The sequence below is a fragment of the Rattus norvegicus genome, chromosome 2 (assembly GCF_036323735.1).
Source record: "Rattus norvegicus strain BN/NHsdMcwi chromosome 2, GRCr8, whole genome shotgun sequence".
NCBI lineage: Eukaryota > Metazoa > Chordata > Mammalia > Rodentia > Muridae > Rattus > Rattus norvegicus.
The window spans coordinates 24,873,351-24,894,357 of record NC_086020.1 but is presented as its reverse complement, the minus strand read 5'-3'; the positions used below and the strand labels follow the sequence as shown (position 1 = coordinate 24,894,357).

Sequence of the window (21,007 nt, the reverse complement as noted above, 5' to 3'; positions counted from 1 at the left end):
ATCCTCGCCACCATCTGCTGTCACCTGAGTTTTTGATCTTAGCCATTCTTACTGGGGTGAGGTGAAATCTCAGGGTTGTTTTGATTTGCATTTCCCTTATGACTAAAGATGTTGAACATTTCTTTAGGTGTTTCTCAGCCATTCGGCATTCCTCAGCTGTGAATTCTTTGTTTAGCTCTGAACCCCATTTTTTAATAGGGTTATTTGTCTCCCTGCGGTCTAACTTCTTGAGTTCTTTGTATATTTTGGATATAAGGCCTCTATCTGTTGTAGGATTGGTAAAGATCTTTTCCCAATCTGTTGGTTGCCGTTTTGTCCTAACCACAGTGTCCTTTGCCTTACAGAAGCTTTGCAGTTTTATGAGATCCCATTTGTCGATTCTTGATCTTAGAGCAGAAGCCATTGGTGTTTTGTTCAGGAAATTTTTTCCAGTGCCCATGTGTTCCAGATGCTTCCCTAGTTTTTCTTCTATTAGTTTGAGTGTATCTGGTTTGATGTGGAGGTCCTTGATACACTTGGACTTAAGCTTTGTACAGGGTGATAAGCATGGATTGATCTGCATTCTTCTACATGTTGAGCTCCAGTTGAACCAGCACCATTTGCTGAAAATGCTATCTTTTTTCCATTGGATGGTTTTGGCTCCTTTGTCAAAAATCAAGTGCCCATAGGTGTGAGGATTCATTTCTGGGTCTTCAATTCTGTTCCATTGGTCTATCTGTCTGTCTCTGTACCAATACCATGCAGTTTTTATCACTATTGCTCTGTAATACTGCTTGAGTTCAGGGATAGTGATTCCCCCTGAAGTCCTTTTATTGTTGAGGATAGTTTTAGCTATCCTGGGTTTTTTGTTATTCCAGATGAATTTGCAAATTGTTCTGTCTAACTCTTTGAAGAATTGGATTGGTATTTTGATGGGGATTGCATTGAATCTGTAGATCGCTTTTGGTAAAATGGCCATTTTTACTATATTAATCCTGCCAATCCATGAGCATGGGAGATCTTTCCATCTTCTACAATTTCTTTCTTCAGAGTCTTGAAGTTCTTATTGTACAAATCTTTTACTTGCTTGGTTAAAGTCACACTGAGGTACTTAATATTATTTGGGTCTATTATGAAGGGTGTCGTTTCCCTAATTTCTTTCTCGGCTTGTTTCTCTTTTGTGTAGAGGAAGGCTACTGATTTATTTGAGCTAATATTATACCCAGCCATTTTGCTGAAGTTGTTTATCAGCTTTAGTAGTTCTCTGGTGGAACTTTTGGGATCACTTAAATATACTATCATATCATCTGCAAATAGTGATATTTTGACTTCTTCTTTACCAATCTGTATCCCCTTGACCTCCTTTTGTTGTCTGATTGCTCTGGCTAGAACTTCAAGAACTATATTGAATAAGTAGGGAGAGAATGGGCAGCCTTGTCTAGTCCCTGATTTTAGTGGGATTGCTTCAAGTTTCTCTCCATTTAGTTTAATGTTAGCAACTGGTTTGCTGTATATGGCTTTTACTATGTTTAGGTATGGGCTTTGAATTCCTATTCTTTCCAGGACTTTTATCATGAAGGGGTGTTGAATTTTGTCAAATGCTTTCTCAGCATCTAATGAAATGATCATGTGGTTTTGTTCTTTCAGTTTGTTTATATAATGGATCACGTTGATGGTTTTCTGTATATTAAACCATCCCTGCATGCCTGGGATGAAGCCTACTTGATCATGGTGGATGATTGTTTTGATGTGCTCTTGGATTCAGTTTGCCAGAATTTTATTGAGTATTTTTGCGTCGATATTCATAAGGGAAATTGGTCTGAAGTTCTCTTTCTTTGTTGGGTCTTTGTGTGGTTTAGGTATAAGAGTAATTGTGGCTTCATAGAAGGTATTCGGTAGTGCTCCATCTGTTTCAATTTTGTGGAATACTTTGGATAGTATTGGTATGAGGTCTTCTATGAAGGTCTGATAGAATTCTGCACTAGACCCGTCTGGACCTGGGCTCTTTTTGGTTGGGAGACGTTTAATGACTGCTTCTATTTCCTTAGGAGTTATGGGGTTATTTAACTGGTTTATCTGTTCCTGATTTAACTTCGGTACCTGGTATCTGTCTAGGAAATTGTCCATTTCCTGCAGATTTTCAAGTTTTGTTGAATATAGGCTTTTATAGTAAGATCTGATGATTTTTTGAATTTCCTCTGAATCTGTAGTTATGTCTCCCTTTTCATTTCTGATTTTGTTAATTTGGACACACTCTCTGTGTCCTCTCGTTAGTCTGGCTAAGTGTTTATCTATCTTGTTGATTTTCTCAAAGAACCAACTTTTGGTTCTGTTGATTCTTTCTATGGTCCTTTTTGTTTCTACTTGGTTGATTTCAGCTTGAGTTTGATTATTTCCTGCCTTCTACTCCTCCTGGGTGTATTTGCTTCTTTTTGTTCTAGAGCTTTTAGGTGTGCTGTCAAGCTGGTGACATATGCTCTTTCCTGTTTCTTTCGGCAGGCACTCAGAGCTATGAGTTTTCCTCTTAGCACAGCTTTCATTGTGTCCCATAAGTTTGGGTATGTTGTACCTTCATTTTCATTAAATTCTAAAAAGTCTTTAATTTCTTTCTTTATTTCTTCCTTGACCAGGTTATCATTGAGTAGAGCATTGTTCAATTTCCACGTATATGTGGGCGTTCTTCCCTTATTGTTATTGAAGACAAGTTTTAGGCCGTGGTGGTCCGATAGCACGCATGGGATTATTTCTATCTTTCTGTACCTGTTGAGGCCTTTTTTATGACCAATTATATGGTCAATTTTGGAGAAAGTACCATGAGGAGCTGAGAAGAAGGTATATCCTTTTGCTTTAGGATAGAATGTTCTATAAATATCTGTTAAGTCCATTTGGCTCATGACTTCTCTTAGTCTGTCTACGTCTCTGTTTAATTTCTGTTTCCATGATCTGTCCGTTGATGAGAGTGGGGTGTTGAAATCTCCTACTATTATTGTGTGAGGTGCAATGTGTATTTTGAGCTTTAGTAAGGTTTCTTTTACGTATGTAGGTGCCCTTGTATTTGGGGCATAGATATTTAGGATTGAGAGTTCATCTTGGTGGATTTTTCCTTTGATGAATACGAAGTGTCCTTCCTTATCTTTTTTGATGAATTTTAGTTGAAAATTGATTTTATTTGATATTAGAATGGCTACTCCAGCTTGCTTCTTCCGACCATTTGCTTGGAAAGTTCTTTTCCAGCCTTTCACTCTGAGGTAGTGTCTGTCTTTGTCTCTGAGGTGTGTTTCCTCTAGGCAGCAGAATGCAGGGTCCTCGTTGCGTATGCAGTTTGTTAATCTATGTCTTTTTATTGGGGAGTTGAGGCCATTGATGTTGAGAGATATTAAGGAATAGTGATTATTGCTTCCTGTTATATTCATATTTGGATATGAGGTTATGTTTGTGTGCTTTTCTTCTGTTTTGTTGCCAAGACGATTAGTTTCTTGCTTCTTCTAAGGTATAGCTTGCCTCCTTATGTTGGGCTTTACCATTTATTATCCTTTGTAGTGCTGGATTTGTAGAAAGATATTGTGTAAATTTGGTTTTGTCATGGAATATCTTGGTTTCTCCATCTATGTTAATTGAGAGTTTTGCAGGATACAGTAACCTGGGCTGGCATTTGTGTTCTCTTAGGGTCTGTATGACATCTGTCCAGGATCTTCTGGCTTTCATAGTTTCTGGCGAAAAGTCTGGTGTGATTCTGATAGATCTGCCTTTATATGTTACTTGACCTTTTTCCCTTACTGCTTTTAATATTCTTTCTTTATTTTGTGCGTTTGGTGTTTTGACTATTATGTGACGGCAGGTGTTTCTTTTCTGGTCCAATCTATGTGGAGTTCTGTAGGCTTCTTGTATGACTATGGGTATCTCTTTTTTTAGGTTAGGGAAGTTTTCTTCTATGATTTTGTTGAAGATATTTACTGGTCCTTTGAGCTGGGAGTCTTCACTCTCTTCTATACCTATTATCCTTAGGTTTGATCTTCTCATTGAGTCCTGGATTTCCTGTATGTTTTGGACCAATAGCTTTTTCTGCTTTACATTATCTTTGACAGTTGAGTCGATGATTTCTATGGAATCTTCTGCTCCTGAGATTCTCTCTTCCATCTCTTGTATTTTGTTGGTGAAGCTCATATCTACAGCTCCTTGTCTCTTCTTTTGGTTTTCTATATCCAGGCTTGTTTCCATGTGCTCTTTCTTGATTGCTTCTATTTCCATTTTTAATTCCTTCAACTGTTTGATTGTGTTTTCCTGGAATTCTTTCAGGGATTTTTGTGATTCCTCTCTGTAGGCTTCTACTTGTTTATTTATATTTTCCTGTGTTTCTCTAAGGGAGTTCTTCGTGTCTTTCTTGAAGTCCTCCAGCATCATGATCAAATATGATTTTGAAACTAGATCTTGCTTTTCTGGTGTGTTTGGATATTCTGTGTTTGCTTTGGTGGGAGAATTGGGCTCCGATGATGCCATGTAGTCTTGGTTTCTGTTGCTTTGGTTCCTGCGCTTGCCTCTCGCCATCAGATTATCTCTAGTGTTACTTTGTTCTGCTATTTCTGACAGTGGCTAGACTGTCCTTATAAGCCTGTGTGTCAGGGGTGCTGTAGACCTGTTTTCCTGTTTTCTTTCAGCCAGTTATGGGGACAGAGTGTTCTGCTTTCGGGCGTGTAGTTTTTCCTATCTACAGGTCTTCAGCTGTTCCTGTGGGCCTGTGTCTGGAGGCATGTCTGCCTCTCTGAAGGTTTAGCTCTCCCTCCCACGGGATTTGGGTGCAGAGAACTGTTTATCTGGTTGGTCCCTTCAGGTTCTGGCAATGTCTCAGACGCAGCTGTCCTGCTGCTCCTGGGCCCTCCTCTACGGGAACCCAGAGGCAGTATACAGTTTCCTCTTAGGCCATGGATGTGGGCAGGGGTGGGCAGTGTTGGTGGTCTCTTCACCTCTGCAGCCTCAGGAGTGCCCACCTGACCAGGCGGTGAGGTCTCTCTCCCATGGGGTTTGGGAGCAGAGAGCTGCTGCGGGCCGAGATCCGTGGGTTTGGGACTCCCAGTAAACACCGGAAGTGCCCGGTCCTATAGGAATTTTGCCTCTGTGTGTCCTGAGTTCACCAGGCAGGTCTCTTGCAGCAGAAAAGTTGGACTTACCTGTGGTCCCAAGGCTCAAGTTTGCCTGTGGGGTGCTGCCTACGAGCTCTCTGCGGCGGCAGCAACCAGGAAGATCTGCGCCGCCCTTTCTAGGAGCTTCCGTGCACCAGGGTTCCAGATGGCGTTTGGTGTTTTCTTCTGCCGTCAGAGATGTGTGCAGAGTGCAGTCTCTTCTGGTTTCCCAGGCGTGTCTGCCTCTCTGAAGGTTTAGCTCTCCCTCCCACGGGATTTGGGTGCAGAGAACTGTTTATCTGGTCAGTCCCTTCAGGTTCTGGTGGTGTCTCAGATGCAGCGGTCCTGCTGCTCCTGGGCCCTCCTCTCTTGGTTTTCTTTATACTGGAAACTTTCATTGTTTTGTTTTGTCCTGTCTTTCATGACCATTACACTTTTAAAAAAATTTTAAATGTTTAATTCATTCTTTTTTATTCACTTTATATCCTAATATAAGCCCCCCTCCTCCCAACACCCCCCCATTTCTCCCTCCCCTTCTTCTTCAGTAAGACCCCCTCTAGGTATCACCCCCCCCCCCACTATCCTCCAACATCAGGTCACTGAAGGACTAGGCTCATCTCCCTCTAAAGTCACATAATAAGGGTATTTACATATTTAAAGAGTGTAGGTCATGGCCTCTTCACAATTAGGTGGAAATACATATATGTATTTGGTACATATATGGTCCTAATCTGATATTATTATGGGTGGAACCATGAGTGACATCCACCAAATTCTTCCTTTGTGATAAATATGCACTAGTTTGGGGGTTTCCTAAGAAACTCAATACCGTTCACCAGTCCCATATTCCACCATTTCAGCATCCATTCGTGATTCTTGATTGAGTCAATTATGACTGATGTGGTTGAAAATAGTGACTTTTTTTTTATTCAATTGTTCCTCCAACTTTCAAGTTACAGTTGTTCTATAAAAGAACATACACCATCCTTCTACCCACTCACCCATTCCTCCACCCACCTACCCACTCCTCCACTCATCCACACACTCACCCATCTATCCATCTACCTATGCAGCCAGCCACCCAGCCATCCATTCCTCCATCCTTCCCTTCATCCATCCACCCACCTACCCACTCTTCCACCCATTCACCCACCCATCTACCCATTTGCCTACCAAGTCGGCCACCCATCTCCCTACCTATCCATCCACCATCTATCTATCCACCCCATCCATTCTTTACCCATCCATCCAATCACCCAACTATCTATCCACCCATCTACCCGCCATCACCCAAACTGCATTCCTCTACCCATCCATCCATCCAACCATCCATCTACCCACTTACCCATCCATTTGCCACCTGTCTTAGTTAGGGTTTCCATTGCTGTAAAGAGACATCATGACCAAGGCAACTCTTACAAAGGACATTTAATTGGAGCTAGCTTTACTGGTTCTGAGGTGCAGTCCATTATCATCATGGCCAGAAGCACATCATCCAGGCAAGCACGGTGCTGGAGGAGCTAAGAGTTCTACAACTTGTTCTGAAGACAAACAGGAGACTATGATCTTCCAGGCAGCAGAGTGTCTCAAAGCCCAGCTCCACAGTGACACACTTCCTCCAACAAGGTCGCAGCTATTCCAACAAGGCTGCACCACCTAATAGAGCCACTCTCTGAGCTAAGCATATCCAAACCACCACACCATCCATCCACCCATCCATCCGTCTACCGATACCTCCCTATTTTTATCAGTAAAGTCTCACAAATTCTTCTTAGTGATTCTTCCTCATGACTCCCATTATTCAGCTCTGTGCTGATCTACCTGTCAGATCTATCTCCCATCAGTGTTACTCTTGTCTCTGGCATGGCCACATGAGTTTCTGGGTGTCACTTATTGTTTTATCCTTTAGCATATTTATGTAGATTCATGCTGATAATAAGTACACAGATTTAATAGCCTCAATGTATCTTTATTTGCATGAATAAAACAACACATTTTATTCACACAGCATTGTTTTAAGTTACTATGTGCTTGTTTCCAATATTACTTATCATCCGATAGAAAACCAGGCAGCAGAACTGTCTTTAAAATATGCCACACTAAATTATGATAGTGAGTTATGTGCTCCATGGAGCACAACAGAAAAGCTCTCAGCCCACTGTGGCAATTAAGGACTCCCAAAAAGAGTGTAATCAACTCCAGAGAGATAAATGAGAATCCACCTGGGGAGGGAACACAGTGTTCCAGGCTAAGGAAATGCATGCCCCCTATGGAACTGAACAAGTGTGTTAATTCCAGGCAGTGTGATCTTGTGTGTGTTAGAGTAGGATGTGGTGGCACATAGGAGTTAGACAAGAAGCAGGGTTGGTTTGTAATGGCTGCTGGAGACCAGGCCCAACTAATTACCCATGAGCAGCATTATTTAACATTGACTACTTGCTCTCATCTCCTGGGGGGACTGTCAGACACATAACAACACAACACCAGCCCAGACTATTCAAGTCAAGTCCACTAGGAGCATGCTGTGAGGAGCTCTGGAATCATAAATCTCAGTTACACACCTGGCTTCTAGGGAAAACATCATGAGAAATGATGGGACAGGGTTCAGAGCTAACCCCTGAAATGAAGGTCTTAAAGGATTCCTTTTATTTTGTAGGATTTTGAACTCAATAATGAACTCAAAATGAATGTTCTGAACTTGCTAGAAGAAGTTCTACGAGACCCGGACCTTCTTCCTCAAGAAAGGAAAGCCACGGCGAACATCCTGAGGTAAAAGCCAGTACAGCTGCTAGTGGAGTTATGTCACCGGGTTATGCTCACTGCAAATAGGTTCCATCAGATCAGAAGAACACATTTTAGACTTTTCTGGGCATCAGAGGCTGTGTGCTTGGCAGCAAAGTGTTGTCTATCATCATCTGATTTGGTGGGGGTAGTTTGAGGTCTGCTGTGCAAGGGAGACTTTGAACTGTAGCCATAATTTGTGTGGTGATGGTTTCTGTAGAACCACATGGTGAAGGAGGAGCCCCTAGGGATTCTCGCTGTGAATCCAGACAGCAGTGTGGGTGAGCTTTGTCTTCTGCTCATGAGTACTAATTACGGATCAGCAGCTCACCTCCCTGTCATACCACTAGTGTTTCTGTGAGAGCGGTAGCACACCTGTGAAGAGGTGACACATGGTCCTTGGTTTGCTGCACTTGTCCTAGCCAGTGCTTCCAGTCAACTTCTTGTCTCAAGCTTTCCATGTCAGCTGGGTCCCACACTCAGATGAGGTTGGGTAAAACATGAACGTGACAGGTCTATATGATGAATGCTTGGACTTGGTGGACCTTACTGGAAACATAGTTGTAACATCCAGCACTCACATAGATCAACTGATTGGGGCAAGGGGTTCTTTTCTAGTTCACTCTGCATGAGGAACACATACGCCAATGGTTGTATGTGGACATTTCAGTTATAGTTTCCCAGCTCACCCATGGATACGTCTTCTGCCCCTACTGAAGAGTGGAAAGCCTGACATCTTCCTGCCAGGGCCAATTAGTGCCCCCACCATTCTGGTTTTCAGTTTTTCCTTCATTTACAGCCTGGAAGGGACTTTTGTTTCTCCCAAGCTTGTCTGCATTGTGTCTTAGTGTAATAGATTATATCAAAAGTATGTGCTGAGAGGAATCCATTCAGCTCAGTTAACTGTCTTGTTGGAAGTCCCTTCCCAATGCAACAGTGCCAAACTTGAGATCCTGGTATTTTAGCAGTTGGACCACAAGTCAGTCTTATTCCTCATTAAGTTCCCAAAGGCAGACCACTGTGATCTAGAAGCTGTTAAAAGTTTAACTGTGCTCCCCCAATGGAAAAAATGACATGTTCAAGTCCTGACATCTCCTACCTCAAAATATGACCCTGTTGTGACCAACATCACCACAGATACAGCCAGCTAAGTTGAGGACATCCTGGGAGGTGGAGCTCTCTATGAGCTTCTAATGAGGCTGGTGCCATTATTGGAAGATGGCCATGAAAGACAGAGAGCTGCAGAGACTATCATGTGGAGATGGGGGACAGGAATTGCAATTTTACAGCCACAAGCCAAGGAACACTAAGAATTGCTAGCAGAACACCAGAAGCTAGAAAGTGCAAAGGAGTGTTCCTTAAGGATGTTAGAGATACACGCCCCTGCCAGTGTTTTGACCTCACATCTGTTCCGGAATCTGCACATCTCTGTTTTCTCAGTTGCCTACTTTGTGCTATTTTTCAGCCTAGAAAACTCCTAGGATCCTTTCCTATATTTTCTATTCTATAAAAACATCTAAGTAAGCTGAAATATTCCATTACCTGATCTATTTCCTGATTTCAGAAAATAGATTTCAGGTAGAGCCCAGTTTCACTGGATGAACACTCATACCCAGGAGTGATTGTTACTCATTTTCTCATTGGGTAAATAGTTCGTCAAGCTCTTTATGTTTAAAACCATTGACATTTGAAAGCTGTGTTCTGAAAGTTTATGTCCCTGGGGACATTTGACAAAATAACTGCCAGGGAAATCCTGTTGTTCACATTAGGAAAACTGTTCAAGATTGGCCAGTAGGAGGCCTTTCAACTGCAGATTCCTTAAGACTGCCTCATAGGTAGAGGTTTCTGTCTGTTCCCAAAGGTGGCCTGAGAAACCAGTTAAGTGGAGTCAATATGCACAAGGAATCATATTTACCGTTCTGGGTCTTTATTACTTATCATGCCTCACATGTTGATTCTTTTTTTGCTGAATAATGATGCAGTCAGCAAAGCCACAAAGCCAATGAGGAACGGGCATTTTGTAAACAGCCTTGTGGAATACCACTGAACAGAGACCTAGTCTGGTCTTTGCTGGCTGCCACAGAGTTCAATCTTGTCTTTAAACCAATAGAACCTCCAAGTTTCTAAACCAATCTGAACTCCAGTTTCTTCATTTATCCATCAGGCCTCTGTGAGGACTTCATGATTTAACATGGTGGAAAGAGGTTAATGGAAATGATGCCTGTACCATAGTTATTAGATGCTCTGAGAACTCTTGTGGGGAAATTGTCCCTGATATCAGGGTGACATGACTTGAATGAAATTGGCTGATTTGTATCATTTTTTCACTTTCTTGGGGCTTTATCCCCTCCCACATATGGGGTCAATGTCAGAGCAGAATACAATGGCTCCTAGCTCGATGTTTAAACTATTTGTCTGTAATTGAAGTAAGAATGTTCCATTGACAGACTGTAGCCTCATTCTTTCCTTCTACCCTCATTGGTGTTTCATATTAAATACAGGATCATTCAATTAATTATACTGCTGATTGATCCGGTAGGAAGGATTGTTGTATGTTCACCAAAACCAGAAGTCAGGAGTTAGGAAGTAAAAAGCAACCCTTGCTGCAGTGGGGACTGGGCTAGAGGCCTCCATAGTTGATGAGGAACAGCTGATGTCATGGAGGATAAAAACTTACCCTATTCTGGTTACAAATAGCTCAGACAATAGAAATGTATGCACATTCCAGTAAAATATAAACACAAAACATATACTTAAGCCTATATTGCTGTTTTAGTTAGGGTTTTAATGCTGTGAAGAGACACCATGACCAAGGCAACACATAGGCAACATCTAATCGGGGCTGGCTTACAGTTGTAGAGGTTCAGTCCATTATTGTCATGGACAAAAGCATGGGTCTTAAAGCCCACCCCCAAAGTGACACATTCCCTCCAACAAGGTCACACCTACTAATAAGGCCACACCTCCTAATAATGCCACTCGGGGCTGAGCATATTCAAACCACCACAATTGCATTATGATATTAAAGCAAAAATCTGTGGCCTTAAGAGATGGCTCAGCAGTTAAGACCACAGTGTGAGTTCCAAGACCTTCTCCAGATGGCTCACAAACACCTCTAACTCTAGATCCAGGTATCCAATAGACTCCTCTGGTCTGCAGGCACCTGCACTCACATGCACACACACACATGCCAAAACAAATATAGACATCGTTAAAAATAAAGATAAATTTAGGAAAGCAGAAGTTTCCCTATGGCAAGGCAGCCTGTGTTTTATTGACAAAAATCACAGATAATTGTGATCTGTTGTTGCTTGCACTATTTGTGAAGAAGACCTTAGCCCAAGACTTACTTACATTTCTGATGTGGTGACTCATGCCTGTAATCTCATGCTGTGGGAATACAAGGCAAGATGCCATGAGTTTAAAGCCGACATGAGCTACATTATGAGTTCCATGTTAGCCTGAGTCATAGTATGAGATCCTGTTCTTTTTTTTTTTTTTTTTTTTTTTGCTCTTTTTTTCGGAGCTGGGGACCGAACCCAGGGCCTTGCGCTTCCTAGGTAAGCGCTCTACCACTGAGCTAAATCCCCAGCCCCGAGATCCTGTTCTTAACAGAACAAAAAGACATTTCCAGCTATTGCCCATTCAACATAGAGAGTTTTGAAGACACCCAAAATGCCACAAAATAGAAATAAGTGTAGTTAAATTCCTAGAAGACTAACTGATGGACCCAGGTCACAAAATGGTGACCCTCCAACCTGAAAGTCTCCACTAGCTTCAACAAGTAGTCAGCAGTGTTGATGAGGGAAGCAGAGTACATGTTGGAATGTTAAAGTCAGGACCCTGTGAAGGTCACTGAGTAGAAACTAACCAACTTGTCAAGCATTCCTAGGTTTATAAAATAGTCTTTCCCACTGTCTCAGTCACCTTCCAGAAACCCAAAAAGGGAAAGATGAATTTAATTTTGACTGAATTGTCTTTGGAACATGTATTACTATTCTGTTGTTGTGACAAAACACCATGACCCAGACACCTTATGGAAGAAAGCATTTATTGGGCTCACAGTTTCAGAGGGTTAGAGGCCCTGACCACTGAGCAAAAGCAGCTGGACGTCTGAGAGTTCACATCTTGATCTGCAGCAGGAGGCAGAGAGGACACACTGGGAAATTGTTTGAAACCTTGAAGCCTAATCTCAGTGACACATCTCCAACAAGGCCAAACCTCCTAGTCTTCAGACAGTCACCCACTGCTGACCAAGTATTCAAGCATATGAGCTATGGGGCTATTCTCATTCCAACCACCACTGAGAAAGTCATCTCTAGATTATATGTTGCCCGTCTTAGGCTGCCCACCATACAGCGCCTCTTTCTTCCTGCCCCACTGCTGACAGGAAGAGTGTCACTGGTGTAATCTATAAGGACTCTGGTGTGACTTTTGAAAGACTGGAGGAAGGTACAGAGAAGGGGGTTGGGATTTATTGATTGTTGCATGGGGAATCTTGAAGATTGACTTTTCAGCCTATGTAGACACTTCTCCCAGTGCCACGGAGAGAGCACAGCTGGTGTGTAATCCCGACAAGTTTGTTTGGTTTTTTTTTCACCTTCTTTTCCTCATCCTTATACTGGGAAAAAAAATCATGGCTAGCTAGAGAAACTGTTTTCAGTATAGATGCCAAGTGCTTTAGCTGGTGCCTGACTCATGATGGGCACATGATAAACCATCCTGCTTGATTTTTAATGATTTTGATATTGCTATCAATTCTTAAAACAACATTACTATAAAGCATTTATTTTTATTAATTATTTTATTTATTTACATTTCAAAAATTGTCCTCCTTCTTGGTCTCCCCTTCACAAATCCCCCACCCCATCCCCCTCCCATTTGCCCCTAAGAGGGTGCTTTCCCACTCCCACTTGCACCTCATCCCTCTAGCATCCCTCTTCTCTGGTGTGTCAAGCCTCCACAGGTCCAAGCACCTCCCCTCCCACTGAGACCAGACGAGGCAGTAGTGGGAGCTATGGTTCTTGTATGCTCTTTGGTTGGTGGCTTAGTCCCTGGAGCTCGGGGTCGGGGGTTGGGGGGTAAGTGGCTCAGGTTAGTTGATACTGTCATTCTTCCTATGGGATTGCAATCCCCTTCAGCTCTTCAGTCCTTCCCCCAACTCTAACACTGGGGTCCCTGAGCTTAGTGCAATGGTTGGCTGTGAGTATCTGTATCTGTATGGATCAGGTGCTGGCAGAGCCTCTCAGAGGACAGCCATGCCAGGCTTTTGTCTACAAGCACAACATGGCATCAACAATAGTGTCAGGGCTTGTGTCTGAAGACGGGATGCATTCCAGGTTGGGGCGATTTCTGGATGCCCCCCCCATTTCAGCCTCTGCTTCATTCTTTTGTCCCTGTGTTTCCTTTAGACAGGAACAGTTATGGGTTAAAATTTTTCAAGGTGGGTGGGTGACCTCCACTGGGAGACCTGTCTATCTACTGGAGGTGGTCTCTTCAGGTTCTATCTCCCTGCTGTTGAACATTTTGGCTGATGTCACCCCCACTGAGTCCTGGGAACCTCTTGTATCCCTGGTGTTTGGGACTTTCTAGTGGTTCCCCCATTCGCCAACCCCCAACTGTGTATATTTCTATCCATTCTCATAGTCCTCTGGGCTTCTCCCCTGTCTTCTCCCATGTCTGCTCCTGCTCCTCTTGTTCCCCTTCCCCTTCCCTCTCCCATTGGGTTCCTCCCTCCCTCTGACTCCCAGATTATTTTGTTCCCCCTTCTAAAGGAGATTGAAGCATCCACAGTTTTGCCTTCCTTCTTGTTAAGCTTCCTGTGGTCTGTGAGTTGTATCAGTGTGCTGAGCTTTTTGGCTAGTATCCACTTATCAGTACCATGTACCATGTAATCCCTTTGGGGTCTGAGTTACCTCACTGAAGATAATATTTTCTAGTTTAATCCATTTGCCTACAAAATTCATGAAGTCTTCATTTTTAATAGCTGAGTAATATTCCTTTGTGTGAATGTACCACATTTTCTGTATCATTTTTTCCATTGAGGGACATCTGGGTTGTTTCCAACTTCTGCCTATTATAACTAGGGCTGCTATGAGCATAGTGAAGTAACTGTCCTTGGATATGGTGGAGCAACTTTTGAGTATATGCCCAAAACTGGTTTAGCTGAATCTTTAGGTAGAACTATTCCCAATTATCTGAGGAACCTCCAGATTGATCACCAAAGTGGTTGTACCAGCTTGCAATCTCATCAAAAATGGAGGAATGTTCCTCTTTTACCACATCCTCCCAGCATCTGCTATCCCCTGAGTTTTTGATCTTAGCCATTCCGATTGGTGTAAGGTTAAATCTCAGAGTTGCTTTAATTGGCATTTCCCTGATGACTAAGGATGTTGAACATTTCTTTAGGTACTTCTCAGTCATTCAAGATTCCTCAGTTGAGAATTCTCTGTTTAGCTCTGTACCCATTTTAATAGAGTTATTTGGTTTTCTGGAGTCTGATTTCTTGATTTCTTTGTTTATATTGGATATTAGCCCTCTATCAGATGTAGGATTGGTAAAGATCTTTTCCCAATCTGTTGGTTGCCATTTTGTCCTATTGATGGTGTCTTTTGCCATATAAAAGCTTTGTAATTTTAGGAGGTCCCATTTTTTTGATTGTTGATCTTAGAGCATAAGTCATTGGTGTTATGTTCAGGAAATTTTCCCGTGTACCCATGTGTTCCAGGCTCTTCCCCACTTTCTCTTCTATTAGTTTGAGTGTATCTGGTTTTATGTGAAGGTCCTTGATCCACTTGGACTTGAGCTTTGTAAAACGCAATAAGAATGGATTAATCTGCATTCTTCTACATGCTGACCTCCATTTGAACCAGCACCATTTGTTGAAAATGCTGTTTTTTTCCCCACTGGATGGTTTTAGCTTCTTTGTCAAAGACCAAGTAATCATAGGTGTGTAGGTTCATTTCTGGGTCTTCAATTCTGTTCCATTGATCTACCTGCCTGTCTCTATACCAATACCATGCAGTTTTTATCACGATTGCTCTATAATACAGCTTGAGGTCAGGGATGATGATTTCCCCCAGAAGTTCTTTTATTGTTGTGAATTGTTTTTGCTATCCTAGGTTCTTAGTTATTCCAAATAAATTTGCAAATTGCTTTTTCTAACTCTATGAAGAACTGAGTTGGAATTTTGATGGGGATTGCATTGAATCTGTAGATTGCTTTTGGCAAAATGGCTATTTTTACCATATTAATCTGGCCAATCCATGAGCATGGGAGATCTTTTCATCGTCTGAGAACTTCCTCAATTTCTTTCTTCAGAGACTTGAAGTTCTTGTCATACAGATCTTTCACTTGCTTGGTAAGAGTCACACCAAGATATTTTATATTATTTGTGACTATTGTGAAGGGTGTCATTTTCCTGATTTATTTCTCAGCCTGTTTATCCTTTGAGAAGAGGAAGGCTACTGATTTGTTTGAGTTAATTTTATATCCAGCCACTTTGCTGAAGTTGTTATCAGGTTTAGGAGTTCTCTGGTGGAATTCATAGGGGCACTTAAGTACACTATCATATCATCTTCAAATAGTGAAATTTTGACTTCTTCCTTTCCAATTTGTATCTCTTCAACCTCCTTTTGCTTTCTAATTGCTCTGGCTAGGACTTCAAGTACTATATTGAATAGGTAGGGAGAATGTGGGCAGCCTTGTCTAGTCCCTGATTTTAATGGGATTGTTTCAAGTTTCTCTCCATTTAGTTTGATGTTGACTACTGGTTTGCTGTATATTGTTTTTACTATCTATAGGAATGAGCCTTGAATTTCTGATTGTTCCAAGACTTTTATCAAGAAGAAGTGTTGAGTTTTGCCAAATGCTGTCTCAGCATCTAATGAAAGAATCGTGGTTTTTTTTTTCCTTTGAGTTTGTTTATAGAACAAATTATGTTGATGGATTTGGAACATGGTTTCTGCATATGGAACCATCCCTGCATCCCATGAATGAAGCCTACTTGAATGATTGTTTCGATGTGTTCTTGAATTTGGTTTGAGAAAATTTTATTCAGTATTTTTGCATCAATATTCATGAGAGAAATTGGTCTGAAGTTCTCTTTCTTTGTAGGGCCTTTGTGTCGTTTAGATTATAAGCAAATTTTGGTTTCAAAGAATGAATTGGGTATTGTTTCTTCTGTTTCTAATTTGTGAAATAGTTTAAAGAGTATTGGTAGTAGATCTTCTTTGAAGGTCTGATAGAATTCTGCTCTAAACCCACCTGGTCCTGGGCGTTTTTTGATTGGGAGATTTTTAATGACTGCTTCTATTTCTTTAGGGTATTATGGAACTGTTAAGATGGTTTATCCAATCCTGATTTAACTTTGGTAACTGGTATCTGTCTACAAAATTGTCTACTTCCTCCAGATTTTCCAGTTTTGTTGAGTATAAGCTTTTGAAGTAGGATGTGATGATTTTTGGATTCCCTCAGTTTCTTTTGTTATGTCTCCCTTTTCATTTCTGATTTTGTTAATTTGGATACTGCCTCTGTATCCTTTGGTCAGTCTGGCTAAGGGTTTATCTATCTTGTTGATTTTCTCAAAGAACCAGCTCCTATTCTTTTTTATTCTTTGTATAGCTCTTTTTGTTTCTAATTGGTTGATTTCAGCCCTGAGTTTGATTATTTCCTGCCTTCTACTCCTCTTGGGTGTATTTGCTTCATTTTGTTCTGGAGCTTTCAGATGTGCTGTCAAGCTGCTAGCATATGCTCTCCCAAATTTCTTTTTGGAGGCACTCAGAGCTGTGAGTATTCTTCTTAGCACTGCTTTCATTATATTGCATAAGTTTATGTACATTGTGCCTTCATTTTCATTAAATTCTAAAAAGTCTTTAATGTCTTTATTTCTTCTTTGACCAAGTTATCATTGGGTAGAGTGTTGTTCAACTTCCATGTATATGTGGGCTTTCTGCCATTTTTCTTGTTATTGAAGGCCAGCCTTTGTCCATGGTGATCTGATAGAATGCATGGAATTATTTCAATCTTGTTGTATCTGTTGAAGCTTGTTTTGCTACTGATTATATGGTCAGTTTTGGAGCAGGTAACATGAGGTGCTGAGAAGAAGGTATATTCTTTTGTTTTAGGATGAAATGTTCTATAGATATCTGTTAAGTCCATTAAGTACACAAGTTCTGTTAGTTTCACTGTGTCTCTGCTTAGTTTCTGTGTCCATGATTTGTCCATTGATGACAGTGGGGTGTTGAAGTCTCCCACGATTATTGTGTGTGTTGCAGTATGTGCTTTGAGCTTTAGTAAAGTTTCTTTTATGAATGTGGATGTCCTTGCAATTGGAGCACAGATGTTCAGGATTGAGAGTTCATCTTGGTAGATTTTTTCCTTTGATGAGTATGAAGTGTCCTTCTTTATCTTTTTGATTTGATCAACTTTCGGTTGAAAGTCGAATTTATTTGATATTAAAATGGCTACTCCAGCTTGTTTTTTGGGACCATTTGCTTGGAATTTTTTTCAGCCTTTTACTCTGAGGTAGTGTCTGTCTTTGTCACTGAGGTGTGTTTCCTGTATGCAGCAAAATGCTAGGTCCTTTTTACATATCCAGTCTGTTAGTCTATTTCTTTTTATTGGGGAATTGAGTCCATTGATTTTAAGAGATATTAAGGAAAAGTGATTGTTGCTTCCTGTTATTTTTGTTGTTAGAGGTGAAATTATGTTTGTGTGGGTATCTTCTTTTGGTTTTGTTGAAAGAAGATTACTTTCTTGCTTTTTCTAGGGTGTAGTTTCCATTCTTGTGTTAGAGTTTTCTATCTATTAACCTTTATTGGTCTGGATTTGTGGAAAGATATTGTGTAAATTAGGTTTTGTCATGGAATACCTTGGTTTTTCCATCTATGTTAATTGAGAGTTTTGCTGGGTATAGTAGCCTGGACTGGCATTTGTGTTCTCTTAGGGTCTGTATGACATCTGCCCAGGATCTTCTGGCTTTTAGAGTCTCTGGTGAGAAGTCCGGTGTAATTCTGATAGGTTTGCATTTATATTTTATTTGACCTTTTCCCCTTATTGCTTTTAATATTCTTTCTTTGTTTTGTGCATTTAGCATTTTGATTATCATGTGATAGGAGGAATTTCTTTTTTGGTCCAATCTATTTGGAGTTCTGTAGGCTTCTTGTATGCTCATGGGCATCTCTTTCTTTAGGTTAGGGAAGTTTTCTTCTATAATTTTATTGAAGATATTTACTGGCCCTTTAAGTTGTGAGTTTTCCCTCTCTTCTTTACTTATTATCCTTACATTTTGATCTTCTCATTGTGTCCTGGTTTTCCTGGATGTTTTGGGTTAGGAGCTTTTTGCATTTTGCATTTTGACTGTCGTGTCAATGTTTTCTATGGTATCTTCTGCCCCATTCCCCTGAGATTCTCTCTTCTATCCCTTGTATTCTGTTAGTGATGCTTGTATCTATGACTCCTGATCTCTTTCTGAGGTTTTCTATCTCCAGGGTGGTCTCCCTTTGTGGTTTCTTTATTTTTTTCTATTTCCATTTTTAGATCCTGGATGGTTTTGTTCAATTTCTTCACCTGTTTGGGTGTGTTTTCCTGTAATTCTTTAAGAGATTTTTCAAGGGCTTCTACCTGTTTACCTTTGTTGTCCTGTATTTATTTAAGGGATTTTTTTTATGTCCTTCTTAAAGTCCTCTATCATCATCATGAGATGTGATTTTAAATCAGAATCTTGCTCTTCCAGTGTGCTGGGGTATCCAAGACTTGCTGTGATGGGTGAACTGATTATGCCAAGTAGCCCTGGTTTCTATTGCTTAGGTTGAGCTTAGCCTCTTGCCATTTGGTTATTTTTGGTGTTAGTTGGTCTTACTCTCTCTGACTAGAGCCTGTCCCTCCTGTGAGCCTGTGAGCCTGTGATCTTAAGTGTGTCACTCCTGGGAGACCAACTCTCTCTGCGTGAGATTTGGGTCCAGAGATCTGTGCCACAGGGTTAACTCTAGCTCACAGATGGAGACTGGAAGGATCCTGCCCCCAGTTGCTCCAGGGTTCCTGAGCCCTGTGGTCTCCTGTCAGGTCCCTTGTTTGCCAGTTATTGAAGCAAAGATGTTCACCTCACCTGTGGACTTAGGGGTTACAGCACTCATGGGAGGCCAGCTCTCTCTGGGCAGGATTTGTGTCCAGAGAGCTGTGGTACTCTTTCTTAATTTCTATCTTTACCAATTTTTTACTCAATACTGAGTTGTTCAGTTTTCATAAGTCTTGTATTTCTGTTGTTGATATCCAGTTTTAATCTGTGGTGGTCAGATAGGACACCAGGTCTTTTTTCAATTATCTTGTATCTGTTGACCCCTACTTTCTGTCTAAGTTTGTGGTCAATTTTTGAGAAAGTTCCATGAGCTACCGAGAAGAAGGTATATTATTTCATGTTTCGGTGAAATGTTATGTAAATATCTATTAGGTCTATTTGACTAACATCACTTACCTCTGCATTTCTCTGTTTAATTTTTGTGTGGACGACCTGTCTGTTGGTGAAAGTGGGGTATGGAATTGGCACCCACTATGGTTGCGTGAGAGTCAATATATTCTTTAAACTTTAGAGGTATTTCTTTTACAAACTCTGGGTTCACATGTGTTTGCTTCTGTCAATAATTGCAATATCTTATTGATGAATGTTTCCTTTGATTACTATGTATTGTCCACTCATATCTTTTGACTAGTTTTGGTTTGAGGTCTATTTTGTCAGATATAAAAATGACTACATTGGCTTATTTCTTGGATCCATTTTCCTGGAATATATTTTTCTAGCTGAGGTAATATTTATCCTTGATGTGAAGGTGTGGGCTTTTTTTCTTTTGATGCAGCAGAATGATGAATTCTGAATTCTTAATTCTGTTTTTACATCCATTCTGGTACTGTGTGTCTTTTTATTGGGGAATTGTGATGATTGATATCAAGAGAAATTAATGACCAGTATTTGTTGATTCCGTTTATTTTGTGGTGGTGGCTGTGTGTTAGTGTGTTAGTATGTGTGTGTGTTTGTGTGTATACACATGCCCATTTTTGTCCTTTTCCCCTCTTTTGATTTGCTTGTCTGGCATTATTTAATCCTTATGGTTTCTTGGATGTGGCTAATCTTTTTAGGTTGGAGTTTTCTTTCTGGTTCAGTGGATCTCAGCCTTCCTAATTTTGTGACATTTTAATACATTTCCTCATGTTGTGGTTACTTCCAACCATAAAGCTAGTTTTATTGTTACATCAGAGATGTAACTTTGTACTGTTATGAATTGTAATGCAAATATGTGACATACAGGATACCTGTGGAAAAGGTGTTTGATCCCCAAAAGGGTTGTGATCCACAGGTAGACAACTGCTGTCCTAGTGCTTTCTATAGGACTAGATTTGTAGATAAACACTGCTTAAATTTGTTTTTTACCATGGAAGTCTTTATCTGTGATGATTGAAAATTTTGCTGGGTACAGTACTCTGGGATGACATTGTAGTCTCTTTAAGTCTATAAAACATCTGTCCACAACCTTATTTATGACTTTTCTTTGGCTGAGAATCTATTTCTTCTATTGTGTCTTCAATGGCTGATATTCTCTCTTCATTTCTTATATTCTGTTAGTGAAGCTTCTGTGTACATTCCTGTTTTTTATTTCCAGATTGCTCTCAGTTTGGGCTTTCTTTATTGATTCTATTTCATTTTCATGTCTTGGATTGTTTAAATCATTTTCTTCCACTGTTGGTTTGTATTTTCATAGTTTTCTTTAAGAGATTTCTTCAGCTCCTCTTTAAGGATCTCAATCATATTCTGAGGCTATTTTAAGGTCTTTGTTTTATGTTTTACTGTGTTGAAATACTCTTCATGGCTTACTGTGGTAGGTTTGCTAGACTCCAGTGAAGATATGTTGTCCTGACTACTGTTGATTGTGTTTCTACCCTGGCACCTGGGTTTGGGAAAATTACAATCCTGGGTTCTGATACCTAGACTTGTCTTTGTTGGGTGGGTGTTTTGTTCCTTGGTTTCTGTTGCCCACTCTGGTTCTTATGGGGTGTGTGGTATCTGTGAGTAGGGAATTTTTTTGTGATTCTGATAGGTGTGACCACTGGAATTTCCAGGTAAAATGTGATTCTAAGTA

General features: G+C 40.7%; 1 protein-coding gene across 3 annotated transcripts in view; it reads left to right on the top strand.

Annotated features, from left to right (window-relative positions):
* Rasgrf2 (RAS protein-specific guanine nucleotide-releasing factor 2) overlaps nucleotides 1–21,007 on the top strand; it is a 248,075-nt gene that overhangs the window by 202,416 nt on the left and 24,652 nt on the right. For all 3 annotated transcript variants that reach the window (XM_039101563.2, NM_053721.2, XM_063281151.1), the window contains 1 exon segment: nucleotides 7,753–7,865. In XM_039101563.2, coding sequence (XP_038957491.1) covers nucleotides 7,753–7,865 — 113 coding nt within the window.